At 48.8% G+C, this 18,507-nt stretch overlaps 1 protein-coding gene across 2 annotated transcripts in view; it reads right to left on the reverse strand.

Annotated features, from left to right (window-relative positions):
- The window catches only part of RPP30 (ribonuclease P/MRP subunit p30), a 129,802-nt gene that overhangs the window by 79,048 nt on the left and 32,247 nt on the right, over window positions 1-18,507 (reverse strand). For both annotated transcript variants that reach the window (XM_063961675.1, XM_063961676.1), the window contains exons 3-4: window positions 7,111-7,166; window positions 6,142-6,198 (exon numbers count right to left, since the gene is read on the reverse strand). In XM_063961675.1, coding sequence (XP_063817745.1) covers window positions 6,142-6,198; window positions 7,111-7,166 — 113 coding nt within the window. The remainder of the gene's footprint in view (window positions 1-6,141; window positions 6,199-7,110; window positions 7,167-18,507) is intronic.

The raw sequence follows: 18,507 nt of genomic DNA on the forward strand, positions 1-18,507 counted from the left end.
TTGCAAGGCCGAGACTCTACGGGCAGCCGCCCAGTAAGTGCCCACAGATCATGTAGAGTGGGCCTTCAGAGACTTAGGAACAGGTAAGGCTGCCGACACATAGGCCTGTTGGACAGTAAGCCTAAGCCAACGAGCAATGGACTGCTTCGAAGCAGTAAAACCCTTTTTCTGCGCATCAGAGCACGAACAAGGAATCCGTCTTTCTGATCCGAGCTGTTCACTTGACATAGATTTTCAAGGCACGCACAGCATCCAATGCCTCCGGAAGAGCAGAAGTATCAGAACTGGACGGAACCACAATATGTTGATTCAGGTGAAACGCGGAGACAACCTTCAGCAGGAACTGCTGTCTAGTCCGGAGCTCCGCTCTGTCCTCGTAAAAGACCAAGTACGGACTTTTACACGATAAGGCCCTCAATTCTGAGACACGTCGAGCAGAAGACAGGGCCAGTAACATCACCGTCTTCCACGTGAGGTACTTGTCTTCTACCGTCATCAGAGGTTCAAACAAGGAGGACTGTAGAAATTCCAACACTACATTCAAATCCCAGGGTGCCGTAGGTGGCACAAAAAGGAGTTATATGTGGAGTACCCCTTGTAAGAAGGTCTGAACTTTTGGCAACACTACCAATTTCTTCTGGAAGAAAATTGAGAGAGCTGAAATCTGGACATTAATGGAACCCAGACGTAAGCCCTTTTCCAAACCAGTCTTCAGGAAACGTAAGAAAGGTCCCAAGTGGAACTCAGCAGGCGGATACGTGCATCCCTCGCAATAAGAGACATATCTCCTCCAGATATAACGATAGTGTTTTGACGTCACAGGCTTCTTGGCCTGAACCATGGTAGCAATAATCTTTTTGAAAAGGTCCTTGTGAGCTAGGATGTTCCGCTCAACCTCCATGCCGTCAAATGAAGTTGCTGTAAGTCCGGGTAGACGAATGGTCCTTGTTGAAGAACATCTCTTCTGAGAGGTAGAGGCCAAGGGTCTTCAACGGACATGTCCAGAAGCTCCACGTACCACGCCTCCGAGGCCAATCCGGGGCAATTAGAATTGCCTGGACTTCATGATTTCTGATGCGTTTGAGCACACTTGAGAGCAACGGAATCGGAGGAAACCGGTAGACCAGCTGATAAGGCCAAGGCGACGTCAGTGCATCTACTATCTCGCCTCAGGGTCCCTGGTTCGTGAGCAATACCAGTGAAGCTTCTTGTTGAGACGAGAAGCCATCATGTCTATCTGTGGGCAGCCCCACTGGTGGATGATCTGCTGGAACACCTGCTGGTGGAGACCCCACTCCCCTGGGTGGAGATCGTGACGACTCAGGAAGTCCGCTTCCCAGTTGTCTACTCCCGGAATGAAGATTGTGGACATTGCTCTTGCATTTCTTTCTGTCCAGAGGAGTATCCTTGACACCTCTCGCATGCAGGCTCTGCTTTTTGGCCCTCCTTGCCGATTGATGTACGCCACCGCTGTGGCGTTGTCCGGCTGTACTTGGATCGCGTGATCCTTGAGCAGAGGAGAGGCCTGAAGCAGAGCACTGTAGATCGCCCGAAGTTCCAGAATGTTGATCGGAAGGAAGCTTTCAGGGGCTGACTACCTGCCTTTGAACTGCGCCCCTTGGATGACAGCTCCTTATCCTCTTAGACTCGGATCCGTCGTGAGGATGGTCCAATCCTGAATCTCCGGCCTTTCAGCTACCACAGGAGGAAAATCCTGGCCTGAGGCGACAGCCATATCATCCAGTGCATCTGAAGATGGCATGGAACCTCCCATATCGACCATCTTTTCCAACAATCTTATGCAAAGATGGATGGACACTCGAGTAGGTCGGAGCACTATGTGGACCATCTCCTGAAGTGTTCTCACTTTGTCCTCTGGTAGGAACACCTTCTGGGCCACAGTATCCACCAACATCCCCAGGAACAGGAGCCGCTGCGTCAGCTCCAGGTAGTAAGTTGAGGATCCACCCATGGTGTGACAGAAGTTGGATAGTGCGGTCGATATGGAGCAACAAAAGCTCCCTGGATCTTGCTTTGATCAGAACCCGGAGCTGGAACATCATCTCCACCATCACCTTTGTGAACACCCTTGGAGCTGTGGACAGGCTGAAGGGCAGTGCCTGGAATTTGTAGTGATTATCCAGCAGGGCAAACCTCAGGTACGCCTGATGAGGTGGCCAAATCGGAATATGGAGGTAGGTATCCTTGATATCCAAGGAAACCATGAATTCCTGTTCTTCCAGGTCCGCAATCACTGCTCTCAAGGATTCCATTTTGAGCTTGAACACCTTCAGGTAAGGATTCAAGGACTTTAGATTCAAAATGGGCCTTACCGAACCGTCCGGTTTCGGTACCACAAACAGATTGGAGTAATGACCCATGCCTCATTGTGGTATTGTTACTGGAACAATGACGTGGGACTGGACCAACTTTAGGATGGCCTGTTGCAACGTAACCTGCATAACCTCCAAAGCTGGAAAGCTTGATTTGAAAAATCATTGGGGAGGAGCACTGTCGAACTCCAGCTTGTAGCCTTGAGAAATGAGATCCCTGACCCAGGTATCCTGGCAGGAAGCCTCATAGACGCGGCTGAAGTGACGCAGTCGAGTTTCCACCTCGAGATCCCCTCGGGGTGGGTAGGCACAGTCATGCTGAGGCCTTAGTGGAAGCAGAACTGGTAGTCTGTTCCTAAAAGGTGGTGCTTGCAGGCTTTCTTGACTTACCTCTGGTGCCTCTAGTCGCATTGGAGGCACCTCTGGCCTTAGATCGAAATCTGTGAGACTGAAAGGACTGTACAGATGGCCCCGGGTAGGAGCGTCTCGCCGGCGGGGGCCCCAGAGGGGAGAAACGTAGATTTCCCAGCCATAACTTTGGAAATCCATGTATCCAATTCAACCCCAAAGAGCCATTCCCCTGAAAAGAGGAGGGATTCCACAATGCATTTGGATTCCGCGTCCGCTATCCATGGCAGAAGTCCTAGCATTAATGTTCCCCATCTCCTTGAGCGAATCACAGAGGACGCGTGTAGTGTCCTGAATGTGCTTTAGGAGGGTCACCATAGTGACCAGAGGCGTAGCCCCGGAGAGGCCCATGAATGAATGGCATGGGTCATACAGCAACCAGCAATGACCGGCCTTTGCGATACATCTACTGCCATGTAAATAGATTTGAGTATAGCTTCTATTTTCCTATCCCCAGGATCCTTGATGGTAAAGGAGCCCGGTGCAGGCAGCACCGCCTTTTTGGACAGTCAAGAGACTGATACATCAACCCCCGCGGGTGCCTTCAAAAATTTCCTATCTTAAGGAGCAAATGGGAAAGTGCGCAAAAACTTTTTTGACACTTGGAATTTTTTTTGTCTGGATTTTTCCAGGCAACTTGAATAGGTCATCTAACTCTGCAGAATCAGGGAAAGTGACATTAGGCTTGTTTTGTGTAAAGAAAAACGACTGCTGTGACGCAGTGTCCTCTATAGGGAGCTTTAACCTGTCCCATATAGTGAGAATTAGGGGTTGAATACCCTGAGCAGAATCTGTATTTCCACTAACGGGGTCCAAGTCCTCCCCATCCTTCTGTATATCCTATATATGTCAGATAGTAGAGCAGGCAAACCACGCTTTTGTGGTCCTGCATGAGAGGAGTTGGACTGTGTAACATCTGCCCTAGCAGCTAAATCTGCAACAGCCTGTTGTAGTAGCTGAGTTTTCTGAACATTAGCAGTGAGCTGGGATGACATATCAGACATCATATTTTTAAGAGACCCTAGCCATGCGGGCTCTGGACCCTCTCCCCCAGCCCCTTCACTGATTTATGAAGATTGGCTGCACTGTTCACATGAAACAGAATCATATGATACTGGATAGAATCTGGTGTGATATACACTGCACAGCTTGTGTTTACCCATGTTTCACAGTAAGCACAATAACATGCACATAGAAACAGACAGCAATATATTTCAAGCCTGCCCTTACTGTATGTGAGAGGAGACACACAGGGAGAAGGACACCAGCACACCCCTAGCTGCACAGCCCCAGTGAGGCTGACAGCTAACTATATTACAGTAAACACTAATAATGTCTGTCCTGTAGAGGACCCAGATAGTATACAATAGCAGCTCTCCCCCTTTGCTACACCCTGTACCAGTTTTCCAGCGTGTCTTGTGAGGCAGGAAGCGCTGTGTGTGCTGTCTGTGGCTGCAATAAGCAGAGGAAGGCGCCAAAATGCCTCTGGTCCTGCTCTGAGGTAGCTCCGCCCCCTGCAATGGCGCCGGAGCTACAGTGATTATTTATACTGGCAAGTCTCCTGTTTGCTTAAAAACATCACACAAGTGCTAGTTCAAGTGATTGTTAGCCAGTCTAACTCAGGAGGGCCCCGTATGCCGCGCCCGCATTCAGACGCATTTTGAACAGGGGGACCCCCCTAGCGGGGCCCCCAGTTTGTACTCACCACAGACGTCACTTTCAGCCAATGTTAGGGGTGTGCGGCGTGCGGCGATTGTGACAGCCAAGGCGCAGTGCCCAGCTGAACAACAACCCCTCAGGACGGTAGTCCTGCAGTGGGGAAGCGGCTCTGCACCTCGCAAGGCCGGTGACCGTCCCCCCCTAACTCCCACGGTGCAGGTATGTTGTTGCCCAAACAGCATACCGAAAATAACAAACATTAAAAAGAAATTGAAGAAAACTCTCTGGAGCTCAGAGATGTGCATCCTCTCCTGAGGGTACTTTTTTCTAAACTGCCTGCGGGAGGGGGCATAGAGGGGAGGAGCCAGCACACCCAGTGAAGAAATTTAAAGTACACAGGCTCCTTTGGACCCCGTCTATACCCCATCGTACTAGATTCCCTAATATCCCTTATGGATGCTAGAGAAACAAAGTATAACCATTAAATGCTACTAAAAACATACTACTGTATATATCTGGGCTGCTTCATGCAGAAGAACTGGAAAATCCAGCTAGTAGAGGGGGCAGCAAATAATACACTGCAAATTTTACAAATCGCTCCTTATGTTAACTAAATTATATCTCTATATACAGTATACTGTCAATTCTAGTGAAGTGTACATCGCACTTACCTGCCTATAGCTTCTGTCAATTTCTTGGTGTCACCTGAAGAAAGTCCTTTGTGCACAGCCTGCCCCCTCCAAAGCAACTTTTACCCAAATGGACGTTACTGGTAATGTTTAAAAGTATTTTTTCTACTCCACTGAAGCCTGGAGTTCTCTATGGATTTAGTATGATATCTCGGCTATCGGGATCCCCGCGGTCAGGAGACCGAGGCCAGGGTCGCGACAGCTGGGATACCGGCAGCGAGCGCAGCATGTCCCATCACAGGCTTGCTGCACTCGCCATGCTTCGGGCACGGTGGCGACCGAAGGTTATATTCCTCATCGGGTGGTGGTGTGGCCCACCACCAGATTGGGGATTTCAACCACCGGTATTTCACTGTGTGTCGGGATTCCGGCGTCGGGATCCTGACAGCAGGTAAACTGAATTATTTGCTTCTGTACACTTTCTACAGCATTTATATACAACCGTTATTGGTCATATTTGGGCTATGAGGCATATGTATCAAAGCTTGGAGAGAAATAAAGTACTACCAATCAGCATCTGTCATTTTTCAAACACAGCCCGTAACATGGCAGTTAGGAGCTGATTGACTCTGTAAGCTTTGATATATATCCCTTTGATATATATTCCCATCTACTCCCAAAATCTGTTAAGATGTATTTCACAAATGTGACCCATATAAAATAAAATGCTTTATTTCCCTTTAAGTCAATATTTAATAAGTCATAGGAGAGTTATTTCCACCTATACCTCTGCGTATTTTGCATCTCTTTCTGAGCACTATTTAGTCCACCCCACTGGCCTACATGTAGGAGTTAAAAGCAGAGGATTACCATACATACATTGTTATGTGCTTTTATGAATTATTCATTGACAAATCATCTTCCAATAAGTACATTATGTAGCTCAATTTGCAAATAAAGGAGACAGCAGCTGTTGTAAAACCTGAAAGCGTGCGGTGCCAAGCACGTACCACTGCACATATTCACGGTGTCAACGTGACGGCAATGTATATAACTTTCACTGTAAAGGGCCAACATGATCACATGACATGAAATGACACTGGTTGCCCTACCTGTACAGTAGGCAGCGATGAGAATAGATCTGCAGGAGATATGGGTTTTTCAATTTCCTAAACGAAAATGCAAAACATTCACAGTGATTTATATGAAACATTAGATTGGATTATATTAAGAACTATCTGTATTTCATTGTTTCGGTAATGTATTATGTCAAGCTATCTGCCAAGTGTCGTGCGTCCTATATGAAACAGAGCATTATATAATTAAATTATTATTATTTATAGATGACACAGGGGCTAAACTGTATTGTTAAATGGTTATTTTACCAGGTTCTCTCCATACCCAGTTTGCTATTTTCAATTTATATGCCCCAATTAGTACTGATTGTGTATAATTGCCATTTTCTAAATAGTTATATTAAAGAGATTATTATATATTTTGAAATGACTTCCCAAACAAGATTATTATCAAACATGTTTTAACCACAAGAGACAGCAGAAAATGAATAACATTTACGAAGCTGTTTCATCGTAGTGGCAATTTGCAGGAAGCTGTGAAGTATTTCCCTCCCTGCAGACAGGTGATTCCGGTGTGTGCTGCAACATCATGCTGTCTGTGGAGGAGGGGGTAGCATACAGTAGTACTTAAGAAGCGCTAAGCACACTCACTAGAGGCATGGCCATAGTCACTATGACACAGTCACACCCTTAGCGTGCCCTGTGTCTTTATACTGAATGTAGAGGTATACAGGTGGGAAATATGCATTTACATAACTACAAGCTATTTCAGCTTGCCACTGTTACTGTAACAATAATGACATCATAGTGCACGCAGATCCTACATATAAACACATTTTGCAATATACCAATTCTAATAGTATACCAACATGATGTAATACTGTACATTTCTAAGTGGTCATGTGGACAGCTCCCATGTGAACAGAGATTGTGCAGATTAGATTACCAGCTGGCGTTGCATTACTGTGGTGTTAATACACAGAAAACCGCTGTTTCAAATCTTACCATTTTCTTTCTCTCCATGTCCGCTACATGATTTATGGCGACAGCCGAATAGCCGACTGAAAGATTAAAATAAAATATTACTACTCAGGATTATGTATATGTAATATCACAAAACTATGACTGTAAATAATAAGAATGTACTCACCGGTAATTCTATTTCTCGTAGTCCGTAGTGGATGCTGGGAACTCCGTAAGGACCATGGGGAATAGACGGGCTCCGCAGGAGACTGGGCACTCTAAAAGAAAGATTAGGTACTATCTGGTGTGCACTGGCTCCTCCCTCTATGCCCCTCCTCCAGACCTCAGTTAAGGAAACTGTGCCCGGAAGAGCTGACACAACAAGGAAAGGATTTGGAATCCAGGGTAAAACTCATACCAGCCACACCAATCACACTGTACAACTTGTGATAACCATACCCAGTTAACAGTATGAACAACAACTGAGCCTCAGTAACAGATGGCTCATAACAATAACCCTTTAGTTAAGCAATAACTATATACATGTATTGCAGAGAGTCCGCACTTGGGACGGGCGCCCAGCATCCACTACGGACTACGAGAAATAGAATTACCGGTGAGTAAATTCTTATTTTCTCTGACGTCCTAGTGGATGCTGGGAACTCCGTAAGGACCATGGGGATTATACCAAAGCTCCCAAACGGGCGGGAGAGTGCGGATGACTCTGCAGCACCGAATGAGCAAAGGCAAGGTCCTCCTCAGCCAGGGTATCAAACTTGTAGAACTTAGCAAATGTGTTTGAACCCAACCAAGTAGCAGCTCGGCAAAGCTGTAAAGCCGAGACCCCTCGGGCAGCCGCCCAAGAAGAGCCCACCTTCCTTGTGGAATGGGCTTTTACAGATTTAGGATGCGGCAACCCTGCCGCAGCATGAGCTTGCTGAATCGTGTTACAGATCCAGCACGCAATTGTTTGCTTTGAAGCCGGAGCACCCAGTTTGTTGGGTGCATGCAGGATAAACAGCGAGTCAGTTTTCCTGACTCCAGCCGTCCTGGCTACATAGATTTTCAAAGCCCTGACTACGTCCAGCAACTTGGAAGCCTCCAAGTCCCGAGTAGCCGCAGGCACCACAATAGGTTGGTTCAAATGAAACGCAGATTCAAACCAGTGTGATTTCATGAAATCCAACACAACGTTAAGATCCCAAAGGTGCCACTGGAGGCACAAAAGGGGGCTGAATATGCAGCACTTCCTTAACAAACGTCTGAACGTCAGGCAGTGAAGCCAGTTCTTTTTGAAAGAAAATAGATAGGGCCGAAATCTGGACCTTTATGGATCCTAATTTTAGGCCCATAGTCACTCCTGACTGTAGGAAGTGCAGGAATCGACCCAGCTGGAATTCCTCTGTAGGGGCCTTCCTGGCCTCACACCAAGCAACATATTTTCGCCATATACGGTGATAATGTTTTGCTGTCACGTCTTTCCTAGCCTTCATCAGCGTAGGAATAACTTCATCCGGAATGCCCTTTTCCGCTAGGATCCGGCGTTCAACCGCCATGCCGTCAAACGCAGCCGCGGTAAGTCTTGGAACAGACAGGGCCCCTGCTGTAACAGGTCCTGTCTGAGAGGCAGAGGCCATGGGTCCTCTGAGATCATTTCTTGTAGTTCTGGATACCAAGTTCTTCTTGGCCAATCCGGAACGATGAGTATAGTTCTTACTCCTCTCTTTCTTACTATCCTCAGTACCTTGGGTATGAGAGGAAGAGGAGGGAACATATAAACCGACTGGTACACCCACGGTGTCACTAGTGCGTCCACAACTATCGCCTGAGGGTCCCGTGACCTGGCGCAATATTTTTTTTTTTTTTAGCTTTTTGTTGAGGCGGGACGCCATCATGTCCACCTGTGGCAGTTCCCAACGGTTTACAATCTGTGTGAAGACTTCTTGATGAAGTCCCCACTCTCCCGGGTGGAGGTCGTGCCTGCTGAGGAAGTCTGCTTCCCAGTTGTCCACTCCCGGAATGAACACTGCTGACAGTGCTAGCACGTGATTCTCCGCCCATCGAAGAATCCTTGTGGCTTCTGCCATTGCCATCCTGCTTCTTGTACCGCCCTGGCGGTTTACATGGGCGACCGCCGTGATGTTGTCTGACTGAATCAGTACAGATTGGTTTTGAAGCAGGGGCTCTGCTTGACTCAGGGCGTTGTAGATGGCCCTTAGTTCCAATATATTTACGTGTAGAGAAGTCTCCAGACTTGACCACTGTCCTTGGAAATTTCTTCCCTGAGTGACTGCCCCCCATCCTCGGAGGCTTGCATCCGTGGTCACCAGGATCCAGTCCTGTATGCCGAACCTGCGTCCCTCGAGAAGATGAGCACTCTGCAGCCACCACAGCAGAGACACCCTGGCCCTTGGGGACAGGGTGATCAACCGATGCATCTGAAGATGCGATCCGGACCATTTGTCCAACAGATCCCACTGAAAGATCCTTGCATGGAACCTGCCGAAGGGAATTGCTTCGTAAGAAGCCACCATCTTTCCCAGGACTCGCGTGCAGTGATGCACCGACACCTGTTTTGGTTTCAGGAGGTCCCTGACCAGAGATGACAATTCCTGGGCCTTCTCCTCCGGGAGAAACACCTTCTTCTGTTCTGTGTCCAGAATCATTCCCAGGAAAAGCAGACGCGTCGTAGGGATCAGCTGCGACTTTGGGATATTCAGAATCCAGCCGTGCTGTTGCAACACTTCCTGAGAGAGTGCTACGCTGACCAACAACTGCTCTTTGGACCTCGCCTTTATGAGGAGATCGTCCAAGTACGGGATAATTATAACTCCCTTTCTTCGAAGGAGTATCATCATTTCGGCCATTACCTTGGTAAATATTCTCGGAGCCGTGGAGAGACCAAACGGCAACGTCTGGAATTAATAATGACAGTTCTGTACCACAAACCTGAGGTACTCCTGGTGAGGTGGGAAAATGGGGACATGCAAGTAAGCATCCTTGATGTCCAGCGACACCATAAAATCCCCCTCTTCCAGGCTTGCAATAACCGCCCTGAGCGATTCCATTTTGAACTTAAACTTCTTTATATAAGTGTTCAAGGATTTTAAATTCAGGATGGGTCTCACCGAACCGTCCGGTTTCGGTACCACAAACATTGTGGAATAGTAACCCCTGCCTTGTTGAAGGAGGGGGACCTTGATTATCACCTGCTGGAGGTACAGCTTGTGAATTGCCGCCAGTACTACCTCCCTTTCCCTGGGAGCAGCTGGCAAGGCTGATTTGAGGTAACGGCAAGGGGGAGTCGCCTCGAACTCCAGCTTGTATCCCTGAGATACAAATTGTAAAGCCCATAGATCCACTTGTGAGCGAACCCACTGGTTGCTGAAGTTTCGGAGACGCGCCCCCACCGCACCTGGCTCCGCCTGTGGAGCCCCAACGTCATGCGGTGGACTTAGTGGAAGCAGGGGAGGATTTTTGTTCCTGGGAACTGGCTGCCTGGTGCAGCTTCTTTCCTCTACCCTTGCATCTGGCCAGAAAGGATGCTCCTCTGACCCGCTTGCCTTTCTGAGGCCGAAAGGACTGCATTTGATATAACGGTACTTTCTTAGGCTGTGAGGGAACCGGAGGCAAAAAAGTCGACTTCCCAGCAGTTGCTGTGGATACGAGGTCCGAGAGACCGTCCCCAAATAGTTCCTCACCCTTATAAGGCAAAACCTCCATGTGTTTTTTAGAATCAGCATCACCTGTCCACTGCCGAATCCATAATACTCTCCTGGCAGAAATGGACATTGCATTAATTCTAGATGCCAGCAGGCAAATGTCCCTCTGTGCATCCCGCATATATAAGACGACTTCTTTTATATGTTCTATGGTTAGCAAAACAGTATCCCTGTCGAGGGAATCAATGTTGTCTGACAGGGTATCAGTCCATGCTGCTGCAGCACTACACATCCAGGCTGAAGCAATAGCAGGTCTCAGTAGAGTACCAGAGTGTGTATACACAGACTTCAGGATAGCTTCCTGCTTTCTATCCGCAGGATCCTTTAGGGCGGCCGTATCCTGAGACGGCAGTGCCACCCTTTTAGATAAGCGTGTCAGCGCCTTGTCCACCCTAGGGGATGTTTCCCAACGTAACCTATCCGTTGGCGGAAAAGGGTACGCCATCAGTAACCTCTTAGAAATCACTAGTTTCTTATCAGGGGAACTCCACGCTTCTTCACACAAATCATTTAATTCATCAGATGGGGGGAAAAGTCACTGGCTGCTTTTTCTCCCCAAACATAATACCCCTTTTGGTGGTAACCGGGTTAATATCAGAAATGTGCAATACATCTTTCATTGCAGTAATCATGCATCGGATGGCTTTTGTAGACTGTACATTTGTCTCATCCTCATCTACATTGGAGTCAGACTCCGTGTCGACATCTGTGTCTACCATCAGAGCTAGCGGGCGTTTATGAGCCCCTGACGGCTTCTGAGTCGCCTGGGCAGGCGCGGGCTGAGACCCCGGCTGTCCCAAGGCTGCTGCGTCATCAAACCTTTTATGTAAGGAGTTGACACTGTCGGTTAAGACCTTCCACATATCCATCCAATCAGGTGTCGGCCCCGTCGGGGGCGACACCACATATATCTGTCCCTGCTCTGCCTCCACGTAACCCTCATCAAACATGTCGACACAGCCGTACCGACACACCGCACACACACAGGGAATGCTCAGACTGAGGACAGGACCCCACAAAGTCCTTTGGGGAGACAGAGAGAGAGTATGCCAGCACACACCACAGCGCTATATAACACAGGGATTTACACTGCTAATAATAAGATTTTACTCACCGGTAAATCTATTTCTTGTAGTCCGTAGTGGATGCTGGGAACTCCGTAAGGACCATGGGGAATAGCGGGCTCCGAAGGAGGCTGGGCACTCTAGAAAGATTTATGACTACCTGGTGTGCACTGGCTCCTCCCACTATGACCCTCCTCCAAGCCTCAGCTAGGACACTGTGCCCGGACGAGCTGACATAATAAGGAAGGATTTTGAATCCCGGGTAAGACTCATACCAGCCACACCAATCACACCGTACAACTCGTGATACTATATCCAGTTTGACAGTATGAAAACAACTGAGCCTCTCAACAGATGGCTCAACAATAACCCTTTAGTTAGCAATAACTATTTACAAGTATTGCAGACAATCCGCACTTGGGATGGGCGCCCAGCATCCACTACGGACTACGAGAAATAGATTTACCGGTGAGTAAAATCTTATTTTCTCTGACGTCCTAGTGGATGCTGGGAACTCCGTAAGGACCATGGGGATTATACCAAAGCTCCCAAACGGGCGGGAGAGTGCGGATGACTCTACAGCACCGAATGAGAGAACTCAAGGTCCTCCTCAGCCAGGGTATCAAATTTTTAGAATTTTGCAAACGTGTTTGCCCCTGACCAAGTAACAGCTCGGCAAAGTTGTAAAGCCGAGACCCCTCGGGCAGCCGCCCAAGATGAGCCCACCTTCGCTGTGGAATGGGCTTTCACTGATTTAGGATGCGGCAGTCCAGCCGCAGAATGCTCCTGCTGAATCGTGTCACAGATCCAGCGAGCGATAGTCTGCTTAGAAGCAGGAGCACCCAGCCTGTTGGGTGCATACAGGATAAATAGCGAGTCAATTTTCCTGACTCTAGCCGTCCTGGAAACATAATTTTTCAAGGCCCTGACTACGTCCAGTAACTTGGAATCCTCCAAGTCCCTAGCAGCCGCAGGCACCACAATAGGTTGGTTCAAGTGAAAAAACTGATACCACCTTAGGGAGAAACTGGGGACGAGTCCTCAATTCTGCCCTATCCATATGGAAAATCAGATAAGGGCTTTTACATGACAAAGCCGCCAATTCTGACACACGCCTGGCCGAAACCAAGGCCAATAACATGACCACTTTCAACGTGAGATATTTTAGATCCACGGTTTTTAGTGGTTCAAACCAATGTGATTTTAAGAAACTCAACACCACGTTGAGATCCCAAGGTGCCACTGGAGGCACAACTGGGGGCTGAATATGCAGCACTCCTTTTACAATGTCTGAACTTCAGGTATTGAAGCTAATTTTTTCTGGAAGAAAATCGACAGAGCCGAGATCTGTATCTTAATGGAGCCTAATTTTAGGCCCATAGACACTCCTGCTTGTAGGAAATGCAGAAATCGACCTAGTTGAAATTCCTCTGTTGGGGCCTTTTTGGCCTCACACCAAGCAACATATTTCCGCCATATGCGGTGATAATGTTTTGCAGTAACATCTTTCCTGGCTTGAATCAGCGTAGGAATGACTTCCTCCGGAATGCCCTTTTCCTTTAGGATCCGGCGTTCAACCGCCATGCCATCAAAACGTAGCCGCGGTAAGTCTTGGAACAGACAGGGCCCCTGCTGCAGCAGGTCCTGTCTGAGCGGCAGAGGCCATGGGTCCTCTGATATATAGTTTCTTGAAGTTCTGGGTACCAGGCTCTTCTTGGCCAATCCGGAACCACGAGTATCGTTCTTACTCCTCGCCTTCTTATTATTCTCAGTACCTTTGGTATGAGAGGCAGAGGGGGGAACACATAAACCGACTGGTACACCCACGGTGTTACCAGAGCGTCCACAGCTATCGCCTGAAGGTCCCTTGACCTGGCGCAATATCTTTTATAGCTTTTTGTTGAGGCGGGACGCCATCATGTCCACCTGTGGCCTTTCCCAATGGTGTACAATCCTTTGGAAGACTTCTGGATGAAGTCCCCACACTCTCGGGTGGAAGTCGTGTCTGCTGAGAAGATCTCCTTCCCAGTTGTCCACTCCGGGAATGAACACTGCTGACAGTGCTAACACATGATTTTCCGCCCATCGGAGAATCCTTGTGGCTTCTGCCATCGCCATCCTGCTTCTTGTGCCACCCTGTTGGTTTACATGGGCGACTGCCGTGATGTTGCCTGATTGGATCAGGACCGGCTGGTTTTGAAGCAGAGGCCTTGCCTGACTCAGGGCATTGTAAATGGCCCTCTGTTCCAGTTATGTAGGGAAGTCACTTGACTTGACCAAAGTCCCTGGAAGGTTCTTCCCTGTGTGACTGCCCCCCAGCCTCAAAGGCTGGCATCCATGGTCACTAGGACCTAGTCCTGTATGTCGAACCTGCGGCCCTCTTGAAGATGGGCACTCTGCAGCCACTACAGTAGAGATACCCTGGTCCTTGGAGACAGGGTTATCAGCCTAATGCATCTGAAGATGCGACCCGGACCACTTGTCTAACAGGTCCCCCTGAAAAGTTCTTGCATGGAACCTGCCGAATGGGATTGCTTCGTAGGAAGCTATCATTTTTCCCAGGACTCGCGTGCAATGATGCACCGATAACTGTTTTGGCTTCAGGAGGTCTCTGACTAGAGATGACAGCTCCTTGGCTTTCTCCTCCTGGAGAAACACTTATTTCTGGTCTGTGTCCAGAACCATCCCCAGGAACAGTAGACGTGTCGTAGGAACCAGCTGTGACTCTGGACTGTTTAGAATCCAACCGTGCTGTTGTAGCACTTTCCAAAATAGTGCTACCCCGACTAGCAACTGCTCCTTGGACCTCGCCCTTATAAGGAGATTGTCCAAGTACGGGATAATTAAAAACTCCCCTTTTCGAAGGAGTATCCTCATTCCGGCCATTACCATGGTAACACCCTCGGTGCCATGTACAGTCCAAACGGCAGAGTCTGGACTTGGTAATGGTAATCCTGTACCACAATCTGAGGTACTCCTGGCGAGGATAGTAAATAGGGACATGCAGGTAAGCATCCTTGATGTCCCGGGATACCATGTAATCCCCCTCGTCCAGGCTTGCAATAACCGCCCTGAGCGATTCCATCTTGAACTTGAATTTTTTATGTATGTGTTCAAGGATTTTAAATATAAAAAAGGGTCACACCGAACCATGCGGTTTCGGTACCCCAAAACCGTGTGGAATAGTAACCCCGTCCTTGTTGGAGTAGGGGCACCTTAAGTATTACCTGCTGGGAATACAGCTTATTAATTGCCTCTAGCACAGCCTCCCTGCCTGAGGGAGTTGTCGGCAAGGCATATTTGAGGAAACGGCGGGGGGAAGACATATCGAATTCCAGCTTGTACCCCTGAAATACTACTTGAATGAAACAGGGATCCACCTGTGAGCGAGCCCACTGATCGCTGAAATTTTTGAGACGGCCCCCCACCTTACCTGGCTACACCTGTGGAGCCCCCGCGTCATGCTGTGGACTCAGAGGAAGCGAGAGAAGAATTATGATTCTGGGAACAGGCTGACTGGTGCAGCTTTTTCCCTCTTCCCTTGTCTCTGTACAGAAAGGAAGCGCCTTTGACCCGCTTGCTTTTCTGAAGCCGAAAGGACTGTACCTGATAATACAGTGCTTTCTTAGTCTGTGAGGAAAATTGAGGTAAAAATATTTCTTCCCAGCTGTTGCTGCGGATACGAGGTCCCAGAGACCATCCCCAAATAATTCCTCACCCTTATAAGGCAGAATTTCTATGCGCCTTTTAAAGACAGCATCACCTGTCCAGTGACAGGTCTCTAATACCCTCCTGACAGAATGGACATTACATTCATTTTGGATGCCAGCCGGTAAAATATCCCTCTGTGCATCCCTCATATATAAGACGACGTCTTTAATATGTTCTCATGTTAGCAAACTAGTATGTTTGACAGGGTCACCGACCACGCTGCAGCAGCACGCTCTGCAGGTATCAGTCTAGTACCTGAGTGTGTAAATACAGACTTCAGGATAGCCTCCTGCTTTTTATCAACAGGTACCTTCAAAGTGGCCGTTCCTAAAACGGCAGTGCCAAACCTATTTTGACAACCGTGTGAGCGCCTTATCCACCCTAGGGGATATCTCCCAGCGTAACTTATCCTCTGGCGGGAAAAGGTACGCCATCAGTAACTTTTTAGAAATTACCAGTTTCTTATCAGGGGGAACCCACGCTTTTCACACACTTCATTCATTCATCTGATGTGGGAACAAAACACTGCCTGCTTTTTCTCCCCAAACATAAAAACCCATTTTTAGAGGTTAATGTCAGAAATGTGTAACACATTTTTTATTGCCGGGATCAAGTCACGGATGTTCCTAGTGGATTGTGTATATGTCTCAACCTTGTCGACACTGGAGTCAGACTCCGTGTCGACAGCTGTGTCTGCCATCTGAATGAGCGGGCGTTTTTGAGCCCCTGATGGCCTTTGAGACGCCTGGGCAGGCACGGGCTGAGAAGCCGGCTGTCCCATAGCTGTTACGTCATCCAGCCTTTTATGTAAGGAGTTGACACTGTCGGTTAATACCTTTTACCTAACCATCCACTCTGGTGTCGGCCCCACAGGGGGCGACATCACATTTATCGGCATCTGCTCCGTCACTATATAAGCCTCATCAAACATGTCGACACAGCTGTACCGACACACCGCACACACACAGGGAATGCTCTGACTGAGGACAGGACCCACAAAGCCCTTTGGGGAGACAGAGAGAGAGTATGCCAGCACACACCAGAGCGCTATATAATGTGGGGATTAACACTATAACTGAGTGAATTTTCCCCCATAGCTGCTTGTATATACAATATTGCGCCTAAATTTAGTGCCCCCCCTCTCTTTTTAACCCTTTGAGCCTGAAAACTACAGGGGAGAGCCTGGGGAGCTTTCTTCCAGTTGCACTGTGAAGAGAAAATGGCGCCAGTGTGTCTGAGGGAGATAGCTCCGCCCCTTTTCCGCGGCCTATTCTCCCGCATTTTTATGGATTCTGGCAGGGGTTAAAATACATCCATATAGCCCTGGGGGTTATATGTGATGTATGTTTGCCAGCCAAGGTGTTTTTATTGCTGCTCAGGGCGCCCCCCCCAAGCGCCCCGCACCCTCAGTGACCGGAGTGTGAAGTGTGCTGAGGAGCAATGGCGCACAGCTGCAGTGCTGTGCGCTACCTTGGTGAAGACAGGATGTCTTCTGCCGCCGATTTTCCGGACCTCTTCTTGCTTCTGGCTCTGTAAGGGGGACGGCGGCGCGGCTCCGGGACCGAACACCAAGGACTGGGCCTGCGGTCGATCCCTCTGGAGCTAATGGTGTCCAGTAGCCTAAGAAGCCCAATCCGGCTGCAAGCAGGCGAGTTCGCTTCTTCTCCCCTTAGTCCCTCGCTGCAGTGAGCCTGTTGCCAGCAGGTCTCACTGAAAATAAAAAACCTAATTCTATACTTTCTTTCTAGAGGCTCAGGAGAGCCCCTAGTGTGCATCCAACCTCGGCCGGGCACAAGATCTAACTGAGGCTTGGAGGAGGGTCATAGTGGGAGGAGCCAGTGCACACCAGGTAGTCATAAATCTTTCTAGAGTGCCCAGCCTCCTTCGGAGCCCGCTATTCCCCATGGTCCTTACGGAGTTCCCAGCATCCACTAGGACGTCCGAGAAAAGTGATTTTCCCAATAGCTGCTTGTTTGTATCGATTTGCGCCTAAATTTATGTGCCCCCCCTCTCTTTTTAACCCGTCTTGTACCTGGATACTGCAGGGGAGAGCCTGGGGAGCGTGCTTCCAGCGGAGCTGTGAAGGGAAAATGGCGCTGGTGTGCTGAGGAAGAAGGCCCCGCCCCCTCATTATAATTGCTGCCCAGGGCGCCCCCGCCCCCCCCCCCCCCAGCGCCCTGCACCCTACAGTGACCGGAGTGTGTGCTGTGGGAGCAATGGCGCACAGCTGCAGTGCTGTGCGCTACCTTAATGAAGACAGGAGTCTTCTGCCGCCGATTTCATTTGTTCTTCTGTCTTCTGGCTCTGCAAGGGTGACGGCGGCGCGGCTCCGGGAACGGACGATCGAGGTCAGGCCCTGTGTTCGAACCCTCTGGAGCTAATGGTGTCCAGTAGCCTAAGAAGCACAAGCTATCTGCAAGCAGGTAGGTTTGCTTCTCTCCCCTCAGTCCCACGTAGCAGTGAGTCTGTTGCCAGCAGATTTCACTGAAAATAAAAAACCTAACAAATACTTTCTTTCTAGCAAGCTCAGGAGAGCCCACTAGGTGCATCCAGCTCTGGCCGGGCACAGATTCTAACTGAGGTCTGGAGGAGGGGCATAGAGGGAGGAGCCAGTGCACACCAGATAGTACCTAATCTTTCTTTTAGAGTGCCCAGTCTCCTGCGGAGCCCGTCTATTCCCCATGGTCCTTACGGAGTTCCCAGCATCCACTAGGAGTCAGAGAAATAAACATGATAAAGGTCACCTGCAACCAACTGGTCCCATTAAAGATGCCCTTTATATTCCCTGTGAGATTCTGAATTGCCCATATGCCAGATCCCCAACCTAAAAGCCACATTCACGATCACTACAACTGTAGAAAATCCGTCACATGACAGTACTTACCGTATCTACACCTCTTCCATACTCCTTGCCCCCCCTGATATACAGCATACCAAACATT

Source organism: Pseudophryne corroboree, chromosome 3, assembly GCF_028390025.1.
Source record: "Pseudophryne corroboree isolate aPseCor3 chromosome 3, aPseCor3.hap2, whole genome shotgun sequence".
Taxonomy (NCBI): Eukaryota; Metazoa; Chordata; class Amphibia; order Anura; family Myobatrachidae; genus Pseudophryne; species Pseudophryne corroboree.